The following is an 18240-nucleotide window of genomic DNA, read 5'->3' on the forward strand; positions in this document are numbered from 1 at the left end:
AGCTGTTCTTCCTCGTTGAGCACGGTCTTGACTTGCTCTGTTTCAACAGACTTTGCTTCAAATATTTTGTATAGAGTGGAGATATTTTTGTGTACAACTGTCATTTTCTGTTAGATAAGATCTTTCTAGAAACTATTGTAAACTATGGGTCTGTTTGGATATAGCTTATTTTTGCTGAAACTGAAAACATTGTAGCGAAATAATTTTTAAATATGTAAATAGTGCTGTGGGGCCCATTTTTAATGAAAAAGTTGCTTAAAAGTATAATTTGTGGGACATGTGAATAGTATATGGGTGCACTGTTCACAGTTGACTGGTCAACAATTGTGGGCTGAAAAAAAAAAAAAAAAAAAAAAAAAAAACAACAACGCAAATTACAAAACACAAACACCAAATTAATTTGAATCCAAACGGATACTATATATTGTGATGTATGTGCATGAAATTAATTAAGCTTGGAATACAAAGTTCAGAGAGTTCTCTTCCCAACTTCTCTCTCTGTTTCGTATTTCCTCCATTATTGAAGCTTCAAGCTTTTCCTAGTTCTCACAGACGCAATCCTTTTCTTGACTAGTCTTCAGCCGACAAATTATTAAAAAAAAAGAAAAGAAAAAAGCCATTCTGGTAGTTAAAAAGGCACTATCTTTAGTCTTAATTCTCATTAATTCCTCTTCTCCAAATACGATCAAAAGACCCATAATACCATTCTGTCCACCCTATGCCATGTCGCGGCCACCTCTCTACCTTTTCTACCTCCTTTTTTGCTTCTTCTCCCTTATCTCCGGGATTCAACCTGCTGACCTTCAAATTCTCATGAAACTGAAATCCGCACTTCAAACATCAAATGGTACCAGTGCCTTTAAATCTTGGGAATCCAGCAATTCCATGTGCAATTTCACTGGAATAACCTGCAATTCAGATGGTTCCGTTACAGAGATTGAACTTTCACGCCAAAATTTAACTGGGGTTCTTCCACTTGACTCCATATGCCAGCTCCAATCATTGGAAAAGCTCTCGTTTGGGTTCAACAACTTGCATGGTCCAATTATGGACGACTTGAACAATTGTGTCAAGCTGCTGTACTTGGATTTGGGCAACAATTTGTTCTTAGGGTGGTCGGCTCCAGACATATCTTCTCTAAGCCAATTACAGTATTTGTATATGAACAGAAGTGGATTGTCCGGATCATTTCCATGGAAATCACTCCAAAACATGACTGGCCTTGTTCGGCTGAGCCTCGGACACAATCTTTTCAATCCTTCTCCATTTCCGAATGATGTGTTGCAGCTTACCAACCTCACCTGGATTCACCTATCCAACTGTAGCATCCAAGGAACAATTCCGGCAGAGATTGGAAACCTTAAAGAGTTAATCAACTTGGAGCTTTCGTGCAATAACATGACGGGGGAGATTCCAGTTGAGATTGGAAACCTTGTCAACCTCTGGCAGCTTGATCTCTCCAACAACTCATTCACAGGAAAACTTCCTGTTGGTTTAAGAAACCTCTCGAAGCTTGAGAGGTTTGATGTTACAATGAACTCTATTGAAGGTGATCTGTCCGTTTTGAGGTTCTTGAGTAACCTAGTTTCTCTGGAACTATTTGAAAACAAGTTCTCTGGCCAAATACCGACCGAGTTTGGTGAGTTCAAGAAGCTTGTGAACCTTACTTTAAACAAGAACAACTTCACCGGTCCCCTGCCTCAAAACCTTGGCTCTTGGGCCAAAGTCGAAAAAATCTCTGTGTCTTATAATTTCTTTACTGGTCCAATTCCGCCAGATATGTGCAAACAAGGTACTCTAAAGGGGCTTTACATGCATCACAATAATCTCACCGGTGAAATCCCAGCCAATTTCGTCAACTGTTTCACTCTAATTGAATTCAGGATCAATGATAATTTGCTATCGGGTACTGTTCCAGCTGGAATCTGGGGATTACCGAACTTGCGCATTTTTGATATCTCGTTCAATAGTGTGGAAGGCCCAATTACATCTGATATAAAACATGCAAAGTCTCTTGTGGCTTTACGTGCGGAAAACAATCGCTTATCTGGTGAATTACCCGCAGAGATTTCAGAAGCCACGTCTTTGGTTTCAATTCGTCTGAATGACAATCTATTGCAAGGTAAGCTTCTTATTCCAACTTCTCCCATAACATTCTTTGGTATCTCAAACAATAGACTGACTGGAGAGATCCCGTATATGATTTGCAATGTAAGTTTTCTTAAAATCTTTGATGTCTCAAATAACAGTTTGAGTGGTAAGATTCCACAATGTTTGGGAAACTTCAGTAATCGTCTATGGGTGTTAAATTTGCAAATGAATAACTTCCACGGCCTCATCCCTGACACATTTGCAAAGTGTAACAGTTTGGAACTTCTTGTCTTTAATGACAATCATTTAGGAGGGCTATTGCCAAAATCTTTGCTCAACTGTACAAATCTGGCAGTTATTGACCTTGGAAATAATATGATAAATGATATCTTCCCATATTGGTTGGAAGCTCTTCCCAAATTAGAGGTTCTTACCTTGAATTCCAACAAATTCCGTGGTCCTATTGGAAATCATAACACCAGTGGGATGTTTTTCTCGAAGCTACGAATTCTTGATCTTGGAAATAACAAGATCAATGATTTCTTCCCCTATTGGTTGGAAGCTCTTCCCAATCTACAGATTCTTGTCTTGAAATCCAACAGATTCCATGGTCCTGTTGGAAATCATAACACTCGTGGGATGTTTTTCTCTAAGTTACAAATTCTTGATCTCTCTTACAATGAGTTTACTGGTTTTTTACCGAAAAATTATTTTGAAAGCTTGAACGCCATGATGATCAATGATGAAGGTATAAATGAATCACAATATTTCGGTAAACGTCATTATTATCAAGATTCGGTGGTGGTGACAATAAAAAATATTGAGATTAAGCTACCAAGAATTCTAACTATCTTCACAACAATTGATTTATCAAGCAACAAATTTGAAGGAGAGATTCCAGAAGTACTTGGAAGGCTTACAGTTCTCCGATTGCTTAACCTTTCCCATAATAACCTAACCAACCATATCCCACCATCATTGGCAGATATGTCAAGACTTGAATCCTTAGACCTTTCTTCAAATAGGCTAACAGGACAAATTCCTATTCAATTGACAAGTCTAACATTTTTGGCCATGATAAACCTTTCACGAAACCAACTTACTGGACCCATACCTGAAGGCAAGCAATTTGGTACGTTTGAAAATGACTCATACGAGTGGAACTTGGGGTTGTGTGGATTTCCTCTGTCAATGAAATGCAACACTAATGAGCTGCTGCCACCGCCACCACTACCATCAATATTCCAGGAAGACAAGGGTTTGATATTTGCGAGTGGATTTGATTGGAAGGTCGTGTTAATGGGCTATGGATATGGATTTTTGTTTGGAATAACGATGGGATGTATTGCGTTTAAAAGAGGAAAACCTCAATGGCTTATATGGTTTATTGAAGGAAAACGAAAAGAAAAGGTGAGAAGTTGCAATGATCATAGACCCAGGAAAAGAAGAAATTAAGGCATTCAAGGTATTGCAGAAGGTGATAAGGACTTCGTCTTACAGCAAAGCATTAGAATCATAGAATGGTGTATGACGTGGAGTTTATTATACTTGTATGAATTATGGTGGTGTTTTCTTCCTTCTAAAATAATCGTATTCAACTTTTCAGTATGTATATCTGAGGATATTCTGTTTTGAGATTGTATGGAATGTTAGAGCTAGTTTCGATGTTAGTCATCTGCTTTTTTTTTTTTTTTTTGGTTTGTTGATAAAGCAGTCATATGCTTAGTTGGAGTTCTATTTTATGTATCTTATATTTAAGGGTATTTTGTGTGTTGGTTTCTTTGTTTGAGACTTTGTGGCATGTCGGCCTTAGTTTGAAGGGTGGCCCAGTGTTAAGTTGGGCTTTTTGAGAGTTATATGGTTTAGACTCCTTTTTCGGCTGATGTCAATTTTAATCTAATTGTTTAAATTAAGTCCAATTGTTCAATTAAGTAATTAACCAATTGATATATGCATGGATAAACGATCAATAAAAACAATCCGAATCACAAATATTCAAGCACATCGAACACAAGGATTTTTAAGAGAGAAAAACTCGAGAACAAGGAAAAAAAACTCTTCGAGCCACTACGACACCAAATTATCTACTAGCGAAAATAGATGAACTAATGTATAAAGTTCAGTTTCAAGAACCATTACTCGGATCCAATAGATTGTATCACATGTATAAAGTTATCACTTCTATGAGATTGAAAGAAGTAGAATTGGATAAGTAGTTTTAACTTTTAACCTAATTTTCTGATATTCTAATTCTTTTGCATTACACACACATATGCATACATACATATATATATATATATGTGGGGCCCGTCCCAGAAATAATGGGCTATTCCAAAATCAGGCCCGTCCGAGGAGCGTCCTGTCCGAAGAGAAACCACATATGAAGCACTATTCAATCCCAATAACAACGAGGTAACCTTTCCGAGGAGTAACTCCTCCTCTGACGTCACGAAGTCCAGACGAGGAACTCTCCCCAGCCAACTCAGTTCACCCTCTCAACATATAAAATGAATAAAATCCAAAATATCACAGGGAGAGCTACCACCACATTAATTGCGCCCCCAACCACCCTCTTGGCCGCATTAATGAGGAAATGACCCCTGAACAGTACCGCCTTGGCCTCTGCAACTCACATGGGGAGAGATGAGGGCGTCTGATGGGACAGACACTCAAGTAGATGCTTAGATGATCAACAAGTGTAAGGTTGAGATGAGAGGAGGGGAACTATATAATGTAGTGGAGTCCCTCAAAGAAGGGGACGAAAAATATTGTAGGAGGAACGAAAGAAATAGAAATATACGTGAGAGATCCATTCTTGTGCTGGGGTTTTCTGCAACAATACTGTCCATGTATCAGACCGAATAGGCTCACTGAAGCTAAGTTCTTTGACCCATCCTCTACAAATATTTATTGTGGGTTGCGCTTTGGACCATGGCCTGATCAATAGAACTTGGGCCAGGAAAATCGTGCAACTACAATATAACTACAATATATATATATATATATATATATATAAAGTATAAACCTATTATTTTATGATTTTTATTGGCAAATGATTGGAGGAATAATTAGAAGAAAATTGAAGCACTAGTAAAAAAGAGTCATAGCCAAGTAGGAACTAGGAGGTGGTCCCAGTAACATGCCCTCCAGTCCACACAAAGAAGTGTTACAAAACGTGAGTCTTAGATTGAGAAATCCAATTTGTTCTCTTCTAAAAGAAAAACCGCACCAACCAACACCCTCTTGTTTTATAGTCAATTGACTATGTTAAAAGTTAAAACCATCTGTATAAAAGAGTTCTTTTTCCCAGCACAATGAGGCCTATTGTTGCTTCAAAGAAGATTCCAAAGAAATTGCTCAGTTGGATTGGGACCTAAACATGTGTAAGAACCTAAACATGTGATTGTGGAATGGGATATTAATTTAAATGTATAAACTACAGGTTATTACTAGTTTTTTGCTTAAGAAATAAACACACACACAAGAGAGAGGAAAAATGGGTTATTATTGGTTCAAACCTTATTTTTCCCTTAATTTGTATTACCAATATTTGATCTTGATATATCTCTATCTTTGCTATTAATGAGAGTATATAACCATATTTTCAAGAAATAAATTAATTTTGACTTTCAAATATGCAAAACTAGTAAAATCTCTAATAGTTGAATAAGAGATATGAGGTTCAATATTCGCTTATACTAAAAATCAATTTGTATCTTGGTCTGATAATAAAGAGTTATTATTAAGAGCGAACGCTATAAGTTGAAACTCTCTTAAAAAAAATGCAAAACTTTTATTCTTTCAAAAATATATATATGTGTTATATATATATATATAAAACCAGCAAAACTTCTACGTGGGTATAAAAAATATGTGGTTGAGATTTTTTTTTTTTTTTTTTTTCTAATAATAAATGTGGATGGCTCTACTCCCATAAATGGAGAGTGGTCACCATTTCTAACAAACGAGAACCCTTCAATAACAGCTCACATACACGGGGACCCATTTGAATTTTTAAGCCTTTCTTTTTTGGGTATTGTCAAATTTTCACATACACTTAATCAAATTTTCAATGTTGTCCTTTTTAGCGGTTTTCTTTTGATGCTTTTAACTAGACAATATTCATATAATAGTTTCTATCAACGACATAATTGGAAGAATCTTTATATATTATTAATATTTAATAAATTAAGATGTTTTAATGAAAAAAGATGGTTGATTAATTATGTATGGTTTAAAATATATATATACAGTTTTAACCAAAACTTATTATATATTCAACTTTGAGTAATCAAAGAAAATATATATAAAAATTGTGGATAATAAAATGTGTTAGCGGTGAATTTATATGAAATTGATGTTGTATAAATAGCTACTATATATATATATATTATTTTTTTTTTCTACCCTTTTTTTTTTCCTACCAAATGTAGCGTGGGATTTGTAGCCAACTTGCCATCATCTTTTTCGTTTAATTAGTCTTTATTTTTTTTTAGCTTATTTTATGCACAACTTTTTAATTTTTAATTTTTTTTTTTAAAAAGTTATAATTATACCTCAACTAATATTTGACAAATAGGCAAATCCATAATTTGTAAAAAGCTATATTTTTGTTTTGATTGGTAGATAGGAGGAGAGTGCGAGCTGAGGTTTGAATTTTGAACACATACATAAGCATCATTAAAAAAAGTAATTATTACAATTTACAAGACTATTACTTGAACATAAAAAAAATTTGCACCTACCTCTAAACAATTGGGCTGTTTGATTGGTGAGTTTAAACAACAGTTTTTAATATTTAAGAGGGTGTTTGGTACATGCATTTAAAAATTGAAAAAATATATTTGAAAATATGTGTAAAAATACGTATGCGTAAAAAAATATATGAAAATACGTGTAATATTATTTAAAAATTAAAAACATATATTTAAGTGGTGTACCAAATGAAGCCTAAATATTAAAAATCGTTGTTCCCAAAAAAAATAACATGTTTGGAAGAATGGTTTTTTTAAGCGTGTTAGAAAAACATTGTTTAAATATTGGTGTTTAAAATCCAATTTGAGAGAGCTCCTCAGGGTAGTTTTTAGGTTTTAAACAATGTACTCCAATGGCACGTTTGTAAATAATTGCAAATCGGTGGAGCCCATACAGATGTGACAACACCACATATCCCTCTCTCCCACAGTCCCACGGCAGTCTCTCTTTCCTCAGTCTATTCGAATAAAAAATTATAAAATGGTACGACTTTGTCAACTTTTTTTTTTTATATAAAAAAACACACCATTCACAATAAAATATGTTATTTAAAATATGACACCAAATATATTTTTTATGTTATAATTACTTTAAATATGTATTTTTATAATTTTTTTAGATTATAATTTTCACGTCATTTTGTAATACTTAAAATCGATTACCAAACATATGAGAACTGCTCGGAGTCAAGCAAAAAGTTCAGACGCCAGGCACGAGCATGACTTTTCTATTTACTTTTTGGAAGATTTGGGTGGCTATGGTCACTTTTTGAAGATATGGTCCAGTCGCTCATAACTTTCCATGGATATTCCATTTGGGCGTCCTCCTAACCCTTTTGACCAGTTGGACTGCCTCAGCTTTTCAATGGCCAAAATATAAAAAATTACGGTAACACAATATGATGTGACACGAGATGGTCACGCCCTAGCATGAGACCTGCCTCTCAGTATGTGGACCTCACCCAAAAAATAAATCCAAGATTTTAAGCTGGGCCGAAATATAAACAAAAAAAAAAAAAAAAAAAATCAAAATAGACATCTATGTAGTATTAAAAAATTTATAAATATACAAAATTGTTTTTTTAAATACGTTAAGATGCAATCATCTACTAATAAAGATAAAAAAAAAAAAAATTATTAATACTATGCTTGCTATTTTTTTTTTTTAGTTAGATTAGAGCATTCATGGTAGTGGTGCTATAAATTTTAGTTTTTAACATATCAAAAAGCTACTTTATCTATATTATTACTTCACTTTATAATACACCCAATATTAAATGTTCTATTTTTTTTATTACTTCATTTAAAATAATATAAACAACTCATTAAAATAATAAAGGAAGAGAGAGAATTTGAGTTTTTTAATTGAAGGAAAATATATAGTCTTAATAAAATATTTTATTTTATTTTTAACAACTTATTACAGTTAATTAGTATTTATACCAGTTTACTATAGTTGCAAAAAAAGCAATAGCTTTAGCTTCTCCTATAACACATGATTTTTTGGTTATTTGGTAGTAAAATAGTTTTTATTTTTATCTTTTTATACTAAAATACAATCAACATTGTAAATGTTTTTATTATATTTGTTAAGTTTTTGATTGGATAGTTGTTATTTGGGTTAGATTAATTAGGTTGATTGGGGAAAATGGGGGCCTAAGGCTTTGGAAGGGGGGCCAACTGCAAAAAAAAAAAAAAAAAAATATATATATATATATATATATATATAATTGGACCTAGGGGGGCCTAACCCCCTACCTGGGTCTATCCCTGACCCCACATCTCATGCGCTAGACACATGAGACATGCCTCTCATAAGCAGGTGGGCCCCACACAATATGATGTGAAACGAGTTGGTCTCTCATGCGCCAAACGCATGAGATTTGCCTCTCACAGGCAGGTGGGCCCCACATCTCTTGCATCAGACACATGATGCGCTTGACACATGAGAGACCAACTCGTATCACATCATATTGTGTGGGGCTCACCTGCTTATGAGAGGTAGGTCTTATGTGTCTGGCGCATGAGATGTGGGGCCAAGGATGAACCCAAGTAGGGGCCTGGGCCCCTTAGGTCCATTTTAATTTTTTTTTTTTTTTATATAGTTATTATATAAGTGATGGTAGAAAAAAAGAATAAATTTATATAAAAGTAATGGGTAATAAATTAAAATTTATAATGTAAGATAATTGTGAAAAAAATTATTATGATTTTTTTAGTCCTAGAATTACTCCAAAAAAAAAAGAAATCATAGTCTCTCGTAGTGTGCAATTTTCACGGTGATTAGTTAGCGTTAATTATTATTAGTTTATTACGATGGAGCACCTAATGTTTTTTTTTTTTTGGTCTTTTTATAAAGAAAAGAAATAAAAAAAGAAAAAGAAAAAGATCAAAATCTTCCTCCTTACTAATTGGATAATTTAATAGTGATCAATGCTACCATCATACATTTTTTCATAATTTATTAAAATGGTTAGTTGTGATTAAAGCAACATCATATTGACATGGACTTATCATTGATATCAATACTATTTTTAGTATGCATCAATCACAACAGCTAATATTGTCTAAATCTATTGATTATTAATTAAGAGGAACCTATACTTACACACACAAAGTAGGATTCCTTCAGGCAAGTTAAATCATAGTTTGATTTAATAGTCCATTTATTTTAGGAAAAATAGTTGATTTCTACAAAGGAAGAAATAATAACAAAAAAATTAAACTAATAAATGAAATGGGAAAAATTATTTTATGAGACCTCCTACTAAATGAAATATAAAGAATGGGATTCAAAGGTATTCTCTCAAATAGAACTAAGTCTAAAGTTAAAAGTTAATTGAAATAGTACAATAGGACCCATGAATAGTATCAAGAAGTGTAATGTGGCCATAAATAGTAGCAAAAATAGGTTGAATAATAGCAAAAATAAGCTAAATAATATAAAAGTTGCATTTCTCAGTCAATACCAAGTACAATCTTTGTCTTATTGAATGTTGGAATTTTCGAATTCATGACTTATTCATATCCAAGTATCCAACCAACCACTTTCTCAAAATAAAAAAAAAAAGAAAAAAGAAAAAGAGAAAGAAAAAGAAAGGTATATAACCAACCACATAAACACTTTGCCACTAGTAGAACCGTAAGGAATAACAGTAGAATTATGACATGTTTTTTAATTAATAGAATTGTGAAAATTATTATATATATGTATGTATGCATTTTATTTTTGAGATATATATATATATATTTTATTTTTGAGATATATATATTTTATTTTTGAGATATATATATATATATGTATGTATGTATGATGACATTTTTTAATTAGCAAAAAACTTTGCAATTAAAATCTATTGGTAGTTTTTATAAGGTTCAAATCTCCCACCTCTTCTTTCTCAAAAAAAAAAAAAAAAAAAAACCCCCACCTTGAAATATAAAATTATCCAAAAAAAAAAAAAAACGTGAAAACTACAAAAAATTAATGAGAATTAAGTTTAGAGAAATACTCAAATATTACGTACATAATAACCTCACAACAAAATCCTAAATGGTATGATAATACTGCTGCTACTTTTGGATAAAAAAGATAATTTCAGTAGTGAATTTAAAACAAAACCAATAATAACTTGTCATCTCAAATTTATTGTGAAATAGTTGTCTACTATAATTGAGTAATGCTAGGGTAACAAATTCTTATTGATTGGCAATTGGCATCTAAGCCGACTACTTACCTATCTTTTATTTATTTATTAATAATCACTTAGTCTGTTAGTAATTTATAAAAAAAAAAAAATTTCATTTTCTTTGTACTGATAATTAGCATTCAAGTTTAAGCTGGTGAACTATTATCTATAGCTGTTAAATAGCAAAAGACAATAGAGAGAAGCCGTGGCTGCGCATACATCATTTATTAAAGGAAAAAAAAGAAAAAAGGATTGGCGCGAAGTTCGAGGATGGTTCTGGAGCAAAACTTAGGTGTGGCGTATCGGAAACGTAGGCTTATTTATACTTAAAGCTCCATTCACCTCTCATTATAAATTTTACTAGTAATTTTTAAGCCCTCCATTGTGTTTTATTTTTACTTTTGTTCAAAAATTATCGAATATATTTTTTCCAATGTTATTTGATTGGTCCATGTTTTGTTGGGCCAGGTTCATTGTTTGAAAAGCGAGGACACCCAGGTTCAGATACTTTCTTTTTACTTTCCATTAGCGTACAGGCAGAGTTGTTGGAGCACGTTTCTCTGTAAGTTTTGAGAGCTTTTGATGAATTTTTGAATCTGGGTTTTGTTGTGTTTGACATTCTGATGTTCTGTTTGTTATTGTTTCAATCACTTTCTTTACATTTTTAAGAATGAAAGGAAAAATTTTCTGGTTCTCTCTCTGTGTGTCTTGTAACTGCTCTTTTTTTTTTTTTTTGGATAATGGGTGGTTGTCTTTTTGGTCTGAGAATGATGGGTAGTAGTTAGATTGCTTGGTGACTGGAGTTTATGCCTTATCCAACCCCCCTCTTGTTAACCCTTTAAAATTTAAATTTCTCTCTCTGTTTTTTCTTTTGGGTTGTTTCTGATTTTATAGGTTTTGTGGGTGCCAATTGTGACTAAGTTTTCTATATTTTATTGACTCTTAATTGATGAATTTTGAATTATTGTATGCTATGCTTTGAGTTGGTTGTTAATATGAAAGGGGATGACATATTGACATATGCCTTATTTTCAAAACAAGTTTGAGGAAGTTGGATGTATTGATGTGGGGCTGTGCTGATTTTTCTCTAGGGGGAGTAATTTGTGTTCAAAACATGTATTCGAGTTTCAGGATCATAGTGCTTCCCTTACTGATATTATTACTTTTTGTTTAGTTGTTACAGCTGATTTTAGCTGTTTGAATATTTTTTCTTGCTATGGATCACAATATATTGAATTTCAAAGGATGCATGAAATTTTAAAAGCTGATTCTTTTTGTGAAAGGTGAAGTTTGATCTAATTTTGAGCCTTTACTATTGTTATCTGGCAGAAGCATTTTAAATGACAACTTGTATACCTGCTGGAAGTGGCAACTTGCATTGTAGTGTGGCACCATGCAGGGGACAAGATTATAGAAAAACTTCTTGGGTTTCCGGTGTAGCATTCAACCGATGCATACAGAAAGAGCTCTTGTGGTATGTGATTGGTTTAGAAATAAATTTTGTATAGAACTACTTCAATTATTCTATAAAAAGTGAGTCTTGTAGCTTAGTTGACACCTCCGGATGTTTCCAATAGAGACATATAGGATTCAAATCCTCCACAACCGTCGAGTTATCAAAAATTATTCTATTAAAACTGCTCAATTACATTTTTCGAGAACAACTTCCTTGTGTCTGAAAAGGCTTCTATTTGAGAATTAGTTGGATCTCTTCATACATTCTACTGTAGTTTACAGATACTGCTGCTCTACCAGAGCACTTTGGTTATAAATTTACTTTTGTTCACATATCACTTATTTTGTTATTCCTATATATTTTTTGTGAGATCTAACTTTCATTTTCACTTTGACCATGTTGTTCTAGGGAAAAGAATGCCATGGATATGAATTGTTGGGAAAAGAATAATCAATTTAGTAGTTTATTTAGCATGAAAATGATACCCCAGAACAACTTGAATAGTTTTGGCACATTGTAACTTTGCAGGAAATGAAAATATAATAGTTGTTCAGCACAGACAGTGGTAGCTTGAACAGTTCCGTTGATTATATTCCATGTCAATGCACTAGAAATTTCAATTTTGAGGCTCATACTTGTATTCTAAATGTGTAAAAGAATTTTCTTTTGCATTCTTTCAGGTCATGTGGAGTATCAAAGTTCTTGCAGACCCAAAGATGTAATTATTCCAAATCTCCATTTAGTGAGAACTGGAAGTCTCTTAGAACTGTCACTTCATCGTGCTTGAGAGAGGGTTCCACGAAGTATTTTGATTTTGCTGTCATTGGCAGTGGAGTTGCTGGCCTTCGCTATGCTCTTGAAGTTGCAAGGCATGGGTCTGTTGCTGTGATTACAAAGGCTGAGCCTCATGAGAGCAACACAAACTATGCTCAGGGTGGAGTTAGTGCTGTGCTATGCCCTTCGGACTCAGTGGAGAGTCACATGCATGACACCATTGTAGCAGGGGCTTATCTATGTGATGAGGAGACTGTCAGGGTTGGTTTCTGATTTGATCATTTTAGCTTTTATCATCAATTAATGAACTTTGATCTCTGTATGAAATTTATTTAATTATGATATGTCATGGGCCATACCGCCCCTTTTCATTTATAGCTCATGAATCTCTTGATGTTCTCAATCTAGCTATAAATTAGATGGGGAAACAGGATGTGTATGGTCCAGTATCTCAGGCCCTCATTTTTCCCAACCCCGTTAAAGTTAATAGAGGGAATTATAAACAATGCCCATGGTTTATAAAACTGAGAATGTCATAATTTTCCTCTGAATTAGTTTCACTTAATAAACACTTTGTTGTGAGAAAATCAGTACTTTGAAATTTTGTACATGCTCTCTGGTTGTGTTCACTTTTTTATTCTTGTCTCATTTGAATGCTAATTACCACCGTCTCTTGCATAACTGTTGAGCTTTTCCTTTTCTTTTTTTAAATTTTTTTTTTTTTTTCATTCTTTATGTTATCCAGATTGTTTGTACAGAAGGACCTGACAGAATTAGAGAACTAATTGCAATGGGTGCCTCATTTGATCATGGGGAGGATGGAAACTTGCATCTAACAAGGGAGGGGGGACACTCTCATCACAGAATTGTTCATGCTGCTGATATGACCGGAAGGGAAATTGAGCGGGCTTTATTGGAGGCAATTGTTTATGATCCAAATATTCATGTGTTCGAACACCATTTTGCAATTGATTTGCTAACTTGCCAGGTCATTATCTCCACCCATTCTATTTGTTGAAAAATGTTTGTTTCATATTGTATTTTACATGGTCCTATATGCTATGCTTTTGGGGATAATGATTCTAAGAAAGAAAGTTTAAGCATATCTTAGGGGTGGTACTAACTTTAAGACCCTGTTTCAACATATGATCACCAATTGAATGTTCTGAAGGTCGTCTTTAGTGGTTTCCTCTATGTCGATTTGGTATTTCTAAGTGAACTTCGAGACTTCATTTTATAGGCATTCGCTAAAGTAAGTTTGTCGTTGATATTGCAGGATGGTTCTGACACAGTATGTCTTGGTGTTGACACAATGAATACTGAAACACAAGAGGTGACGACAGTATTTACTGTTTAAAGTTTCTTAAATTCTATGGGGGAAGTATTTTGCCAAAAAATCATAGTCTATATTCTATAACCTTTGCTTTCTTGAATTTTCAGGTTATAAGGTTTATTTCAAAGGTGACTTTACTTGCATCAGGTGGGGTTGGACATATCTATCCATCAACTACAAATCCTCTGGTACTTATGCTTTCACACTTCTACCATAAATTGTTGTTTCCATCTTCATATCTGAGGAAGAATGCTGCACAACACCCACACAACCCAGGGGCCCAAAAAAAGAGAGAAAAGAAAGAAGAAAAATTTGGCCCTTTTTTTTTACCACCTAATTACATCCTTTTACAAGGGAATTTCTTTGAATCCACAAATTCATAGCGATCAGTATGAATTTGCATTTTATGAATTTGTGGTCCATTTTCAAAATTGACTGCAAATTCGACTATCTCTAGGGCTTATCAAAATGTCTTTAAGTGGTTGTCTGATACCTATGACCTCATAAAGGTGTTATACATTACAACAATAAAAAAGTGTTTTGTCTGAAAGGGTTATTTAATGTGGCTTTTTTTGCTGAGAGGAAAGAGCTTTTGAAATGTCGAAAGACCTCAAGGTAATTTATGAGAGTGAACGAAAATACTTGACATTAGAGATATAGCTTGGCCTTTTATTAAACACCCTATCGGTAATGGACAAACTTTCTTGTGGCTTGCCATTTGTCACCCTAATAGTGCTTTGTTTCCCAAGTTTGTGTTTAGGTTGCCAGCTCCATAAATGCTAAGGTTCCAATTACAATCCCTTAAGGGCAATGGCACTAGCTCCTTGGTCTTTTGGATGAGCTCAAGCTGGCATATCTTGAGTAATTTTGGCTGAGGAAGACACTGTACATTTGCTGTCATCAAATGTCAGGCAGAGTCACCTGTTACTCAGTATAGGATGAGATAACTGATAAGGCCTAAAAAATATGAGTTAGATTGATGCAAACTGGTGGGGGTATAGAGCTGCTATTCCCAAGCATTCATTCATATGCTTGTTGGCAATAAAGGACAGGCTATGATGGGAACCTGTTATGTGTATTGCAGAAGTAAGCTAGAGAGCATGACCATTTGTACTATGTGTGTTTATTGACTTTATTCACTTGAAGGATATGGCAAAAAGTTGTGGTTAAGCTTGGTGGATAAGGTGAGTATGGATGGGATGCAGTTCTTCACTGGGGCATTAACAAGCTGCAAGGGAAAGGCTTTAAAACCACTGGGTCATGTATGGATCCAAAGAAATGCTCGGGTGTTCAATGGAAGAATTCTTTAACGGGAGGGAATTTTTTGATTGATCACAATTGATGTGAGGCATAGAGCTGTTAGTTGTAAGGGTGTTTGAAATTCCCTTTGTAACATGGTGTTATGTGGAAGATGTAATATCTCCTTGTCTGTTCTAAAGGAGGTGCAGCCAAAGAGTTTGCTTTTAGTTTTAGTTGTGAGGAAGGTTTTTTTTTTTTTTTTTGTAATGTTTGCTTTGATCTGATCCAGTGTTCTTAGTGTGTGCAGCTTATTTTACTGCTTGTTTATTTGAGCTTGCTGAAGTGATTGTATATTCTTTGTTGGTTTTATTAAAAGTTGACTCCTTCATCCTAAACCAACCAAAAAAAAAAAAAAAAAAATGAAAGAAAGAAAATAGAAAACTAAAACTTAAAAATTATAATCAAATTTGAAAAAGAAAAAGAAAAAAAGTAATATTAGAAATATAAAAAATGATCTCAACTTTTAATTTTTTTGAAATCATCACTTTTGTGCTCTCACTGTTGCTCTTGCTCTATGTATCCTAGTTTTGAACATATTGATAATAATAAATGAATACTTTGGAGGCAACTGGATGCTCTAATTTTTTAGTTTTTCTCACTAGAAGTAGAGTGTCTGTAATTTTGCTGCTGCTGCTCTCTCTCTGTTGGCCATATTATCTCTTGGATCTCTTATCTTCTTTTGCATTTAATATTTATATTAGATACCATATTTCTGCCTATAATTGATAAAATCTGACTACTTGGATATTTAATCACCATCTAAAAAATTAAACCTGTTTAGGCATCAGTATAATGCTCTTTTATCTGCTTCATGCCAGGTAGCTACCGGAGATGGAATGGCCATAGCCCATCGGGCCCAAGCTGTGATTTCCAATATGGAGTGAGTAATTATTTATTAATTATTGTCTGAAATGTAAAAGCTCTCTGTCATAACTGTCTTACTTGTTAGTTTTTATTTGGAAATAAAAATAAAAATTGTAGTGCTGTGTTACTTACAAGTCATAATTATGTAATAGAAGTCTGGAAGAATTTGGAAGATTCCAAAATGATATCATAATGCCTTGATCTCATGGCATTTGAATATGCAAGGTCAACTTTCAGGATGATACCGGATGAGTTACATAGCTCTTATTTAGGGGCCATCCCCTTTTTATGATTGTGTATGAGGATTACTACTTTTCATTTGGTTGGTTAGCCCAAATGTGTAACATTTTATATGAAAAGAACTCTTAAATTAGGATTGTGCCTCTGCTCGTGTGCACATGAATCATTTTATTATTAGATCTTATTTATTGTGTGTATATGCAGTGATTAACTGAGTATGCACTTATATGCCTGTATTGGTGTGAAATGGAAATAATAGTTTTTTTGGCATTATTTTGTTGCCCAGATTTGTTCAGTTCCACCCAACTGCCTTAGCTGATGAAGGCCTTCCTGTCAAACCAAGCAAGTCTCGAGAGAATGCGTTTCTCATCACTGAAGCTGTTAGGGGTGATGGAGGCATTCTGTATAATTTAAGCATGGAAAGGTTCATGCCCTCGTATGATGAGAGGGCAGAGCTTGCTCCCAGGGATGTTGTGGCAAGAAGTATAGATGACCAGCTTAAAAAGCGTAATGAGAAGTACGTGCTCCTTGATATAAGTCACAAGCCTAGGAAAAAGATTCTCTCACGTTTCCCCAACATTGCTGCTGAGTGCCTACAGTATGGCCTGGACATAACCTGCCAGCCAATTCCAGTGGTTCCTGCTGCCCATTACATGTGTGGGGGTGTCCGTGCTGGGCTCCAGGGGGAGACAAACGTGCGGGGCTTGTATGTGGCAGGTGAGGTTGCATGCACAGGTTTGCATGGAGCAAATAGGCTTGCTAGCAACTCATTGCTTGAAGCACTGGTATTTGCAAGAAGAGCTGTTCAGCCCTCAATTGATCACATGAAGAGCTCTAAACATGACCTCGGTACTTCAAATTGGTGGTCTAGACCGGTTGTTCCTTTTTCACTTGGGAGTGAAGCTATGGACAAAATTTTATTAATGACAAGGAAAGTAAGGAGGGAATTGCAATCAATCATGTGGGAATGCGTGGGAATTATTCGGTCCACAACAAGGCTGCAATTTGCAGAGCAAAAGATTGGTGAGTTGGAGGCCAAATGGGAGGAATACTTGTTCCAACAAGGGTGGGAGCCAACAATGGTGGGGCTTGAGGCTTGTGAAATGAGGAACCTCTTCTGTTGTGCAAAGCTGGTGGTGAGCAGTGCCCTTGCTAGGCATGAAAGCCGTGGACTTCACTACACGATTGATTTTCCTAATCTGGAGGAAAGTAAGAGGCTGCCAACAGTGATTTTACCTGGTTCATCAGTAAAGGGTACATGGAGTTCACGACAACTACACAAGCAGCCCCTATAGTACACAGTTCAGCCTTGCTGGCAATATTTGTATCTACAGGTCTTTTACCTTTACATGTGAAAAGCCAACATTGAGGCTGGGGTGGAAGTGTCTCTAAGAGTATTCACATCTCAAAATTCTATCCCGTCCTATTTTACTATCCCAAAAAGTTAGTTTATCAATCATATCATAACATTTAACAATACTTTCAGCATCCTAACTTTTATTTTACAATACAATACATTAAAATAATATTTATACACAATAAAATAATATATCCCAAAACCCAAATAAAAACAAAAACCCAAAACCCAAAATCTTGGTGTGAGAGAGAGAGAGAGAGAGGAATTGATAAAGTAAGTGAATAAAATATTAGTTTTTTATTTTTATTTTTATTTTTATTTTAGAATTGAGCTAGAATTGCACTGTAGCACTATTGCAATTTATTTATTTATTTTATTTTATTTTT

General features: G+C 34.2%; 2 protein-coding genes across 4 annotated transcripts; both read left to right on the forward strand.

The window, feature by feature from the left end:
* Window positions 1-469: 469 nt before the first annotated feature.
* Window positions 470-3756, forward strand: LOC115976662 (receptor-like protein kinase 7). The gene has a single exon (XM_031098102.1). It carries the CDS (start codon window positions 724-726, stop codon window positions 3544-3546), a length of 2823 nt encoding a protein of 940 aa, XP_030953962.1. The 5' UTR covers window positions 470-723; the 3' UTR covers window positions 3547-3756.
* A 6922-nt stretch (window positions 3757-10678) lies between these two features.
* On the forward strand, window positions 10679-17985 carry LOC115976663 (L-aspartate oxidase, chloroplastic). Of its 3 annotated transcripts, none has more exons than XM_031098104.1 (9): window positions 10679-10894; window positions 11000-11093; window positions 11861-12005; window positions 12668-13022; window positions 13507-13749; window positions 14038-14094; window positions 14202-14282; window positions 16212-16273; window positions 16784-17985. In XM_031098104.1, exons 3-9 carry the CDS (start codon window positions 11872-11874, stop codon window positions 17790-17792), a joined length of 1941 nt encoding a protein of 646 aa, XP_030953964.1. In that variant the 5' UTR covers window positions 10679-10894; window positions 11000-11093; window positions 11861-11871; the 3' UTR covers window positions 17793-17985. The 3 variants fall into 3 exon arrangements, with proteins under 3 accessions (XP_030953964.1, XP_030953963.1, XP_030953965.1); XM_031098103.1 differs by having other exon boundaries at window positions 10679-10841; XM_031098105.1 differs by lacking the exon at window positions 10679-10894 and having other exon boundaries at window positions 10901-11093; window positions 11864-12005.
* Window positions 17986-18240: the final 255 nt, after the last annotated feature.

The sequence above is a fragment of the Quercus lobata genome, chromosome 2 (genome assembly GCF_001633185.2).
Source record: "Quercus lobata isolate SW786 chromosome 2, ValleyOak3.0 Primary Assembly, whole genome shotgun sequence".
Lineage (NCBI taxonomy): Eukaryota > Viridiplantae > Streptophyta > Magnoliopsida > Fagales > Fagaceae > Quercus > Quercus lobata.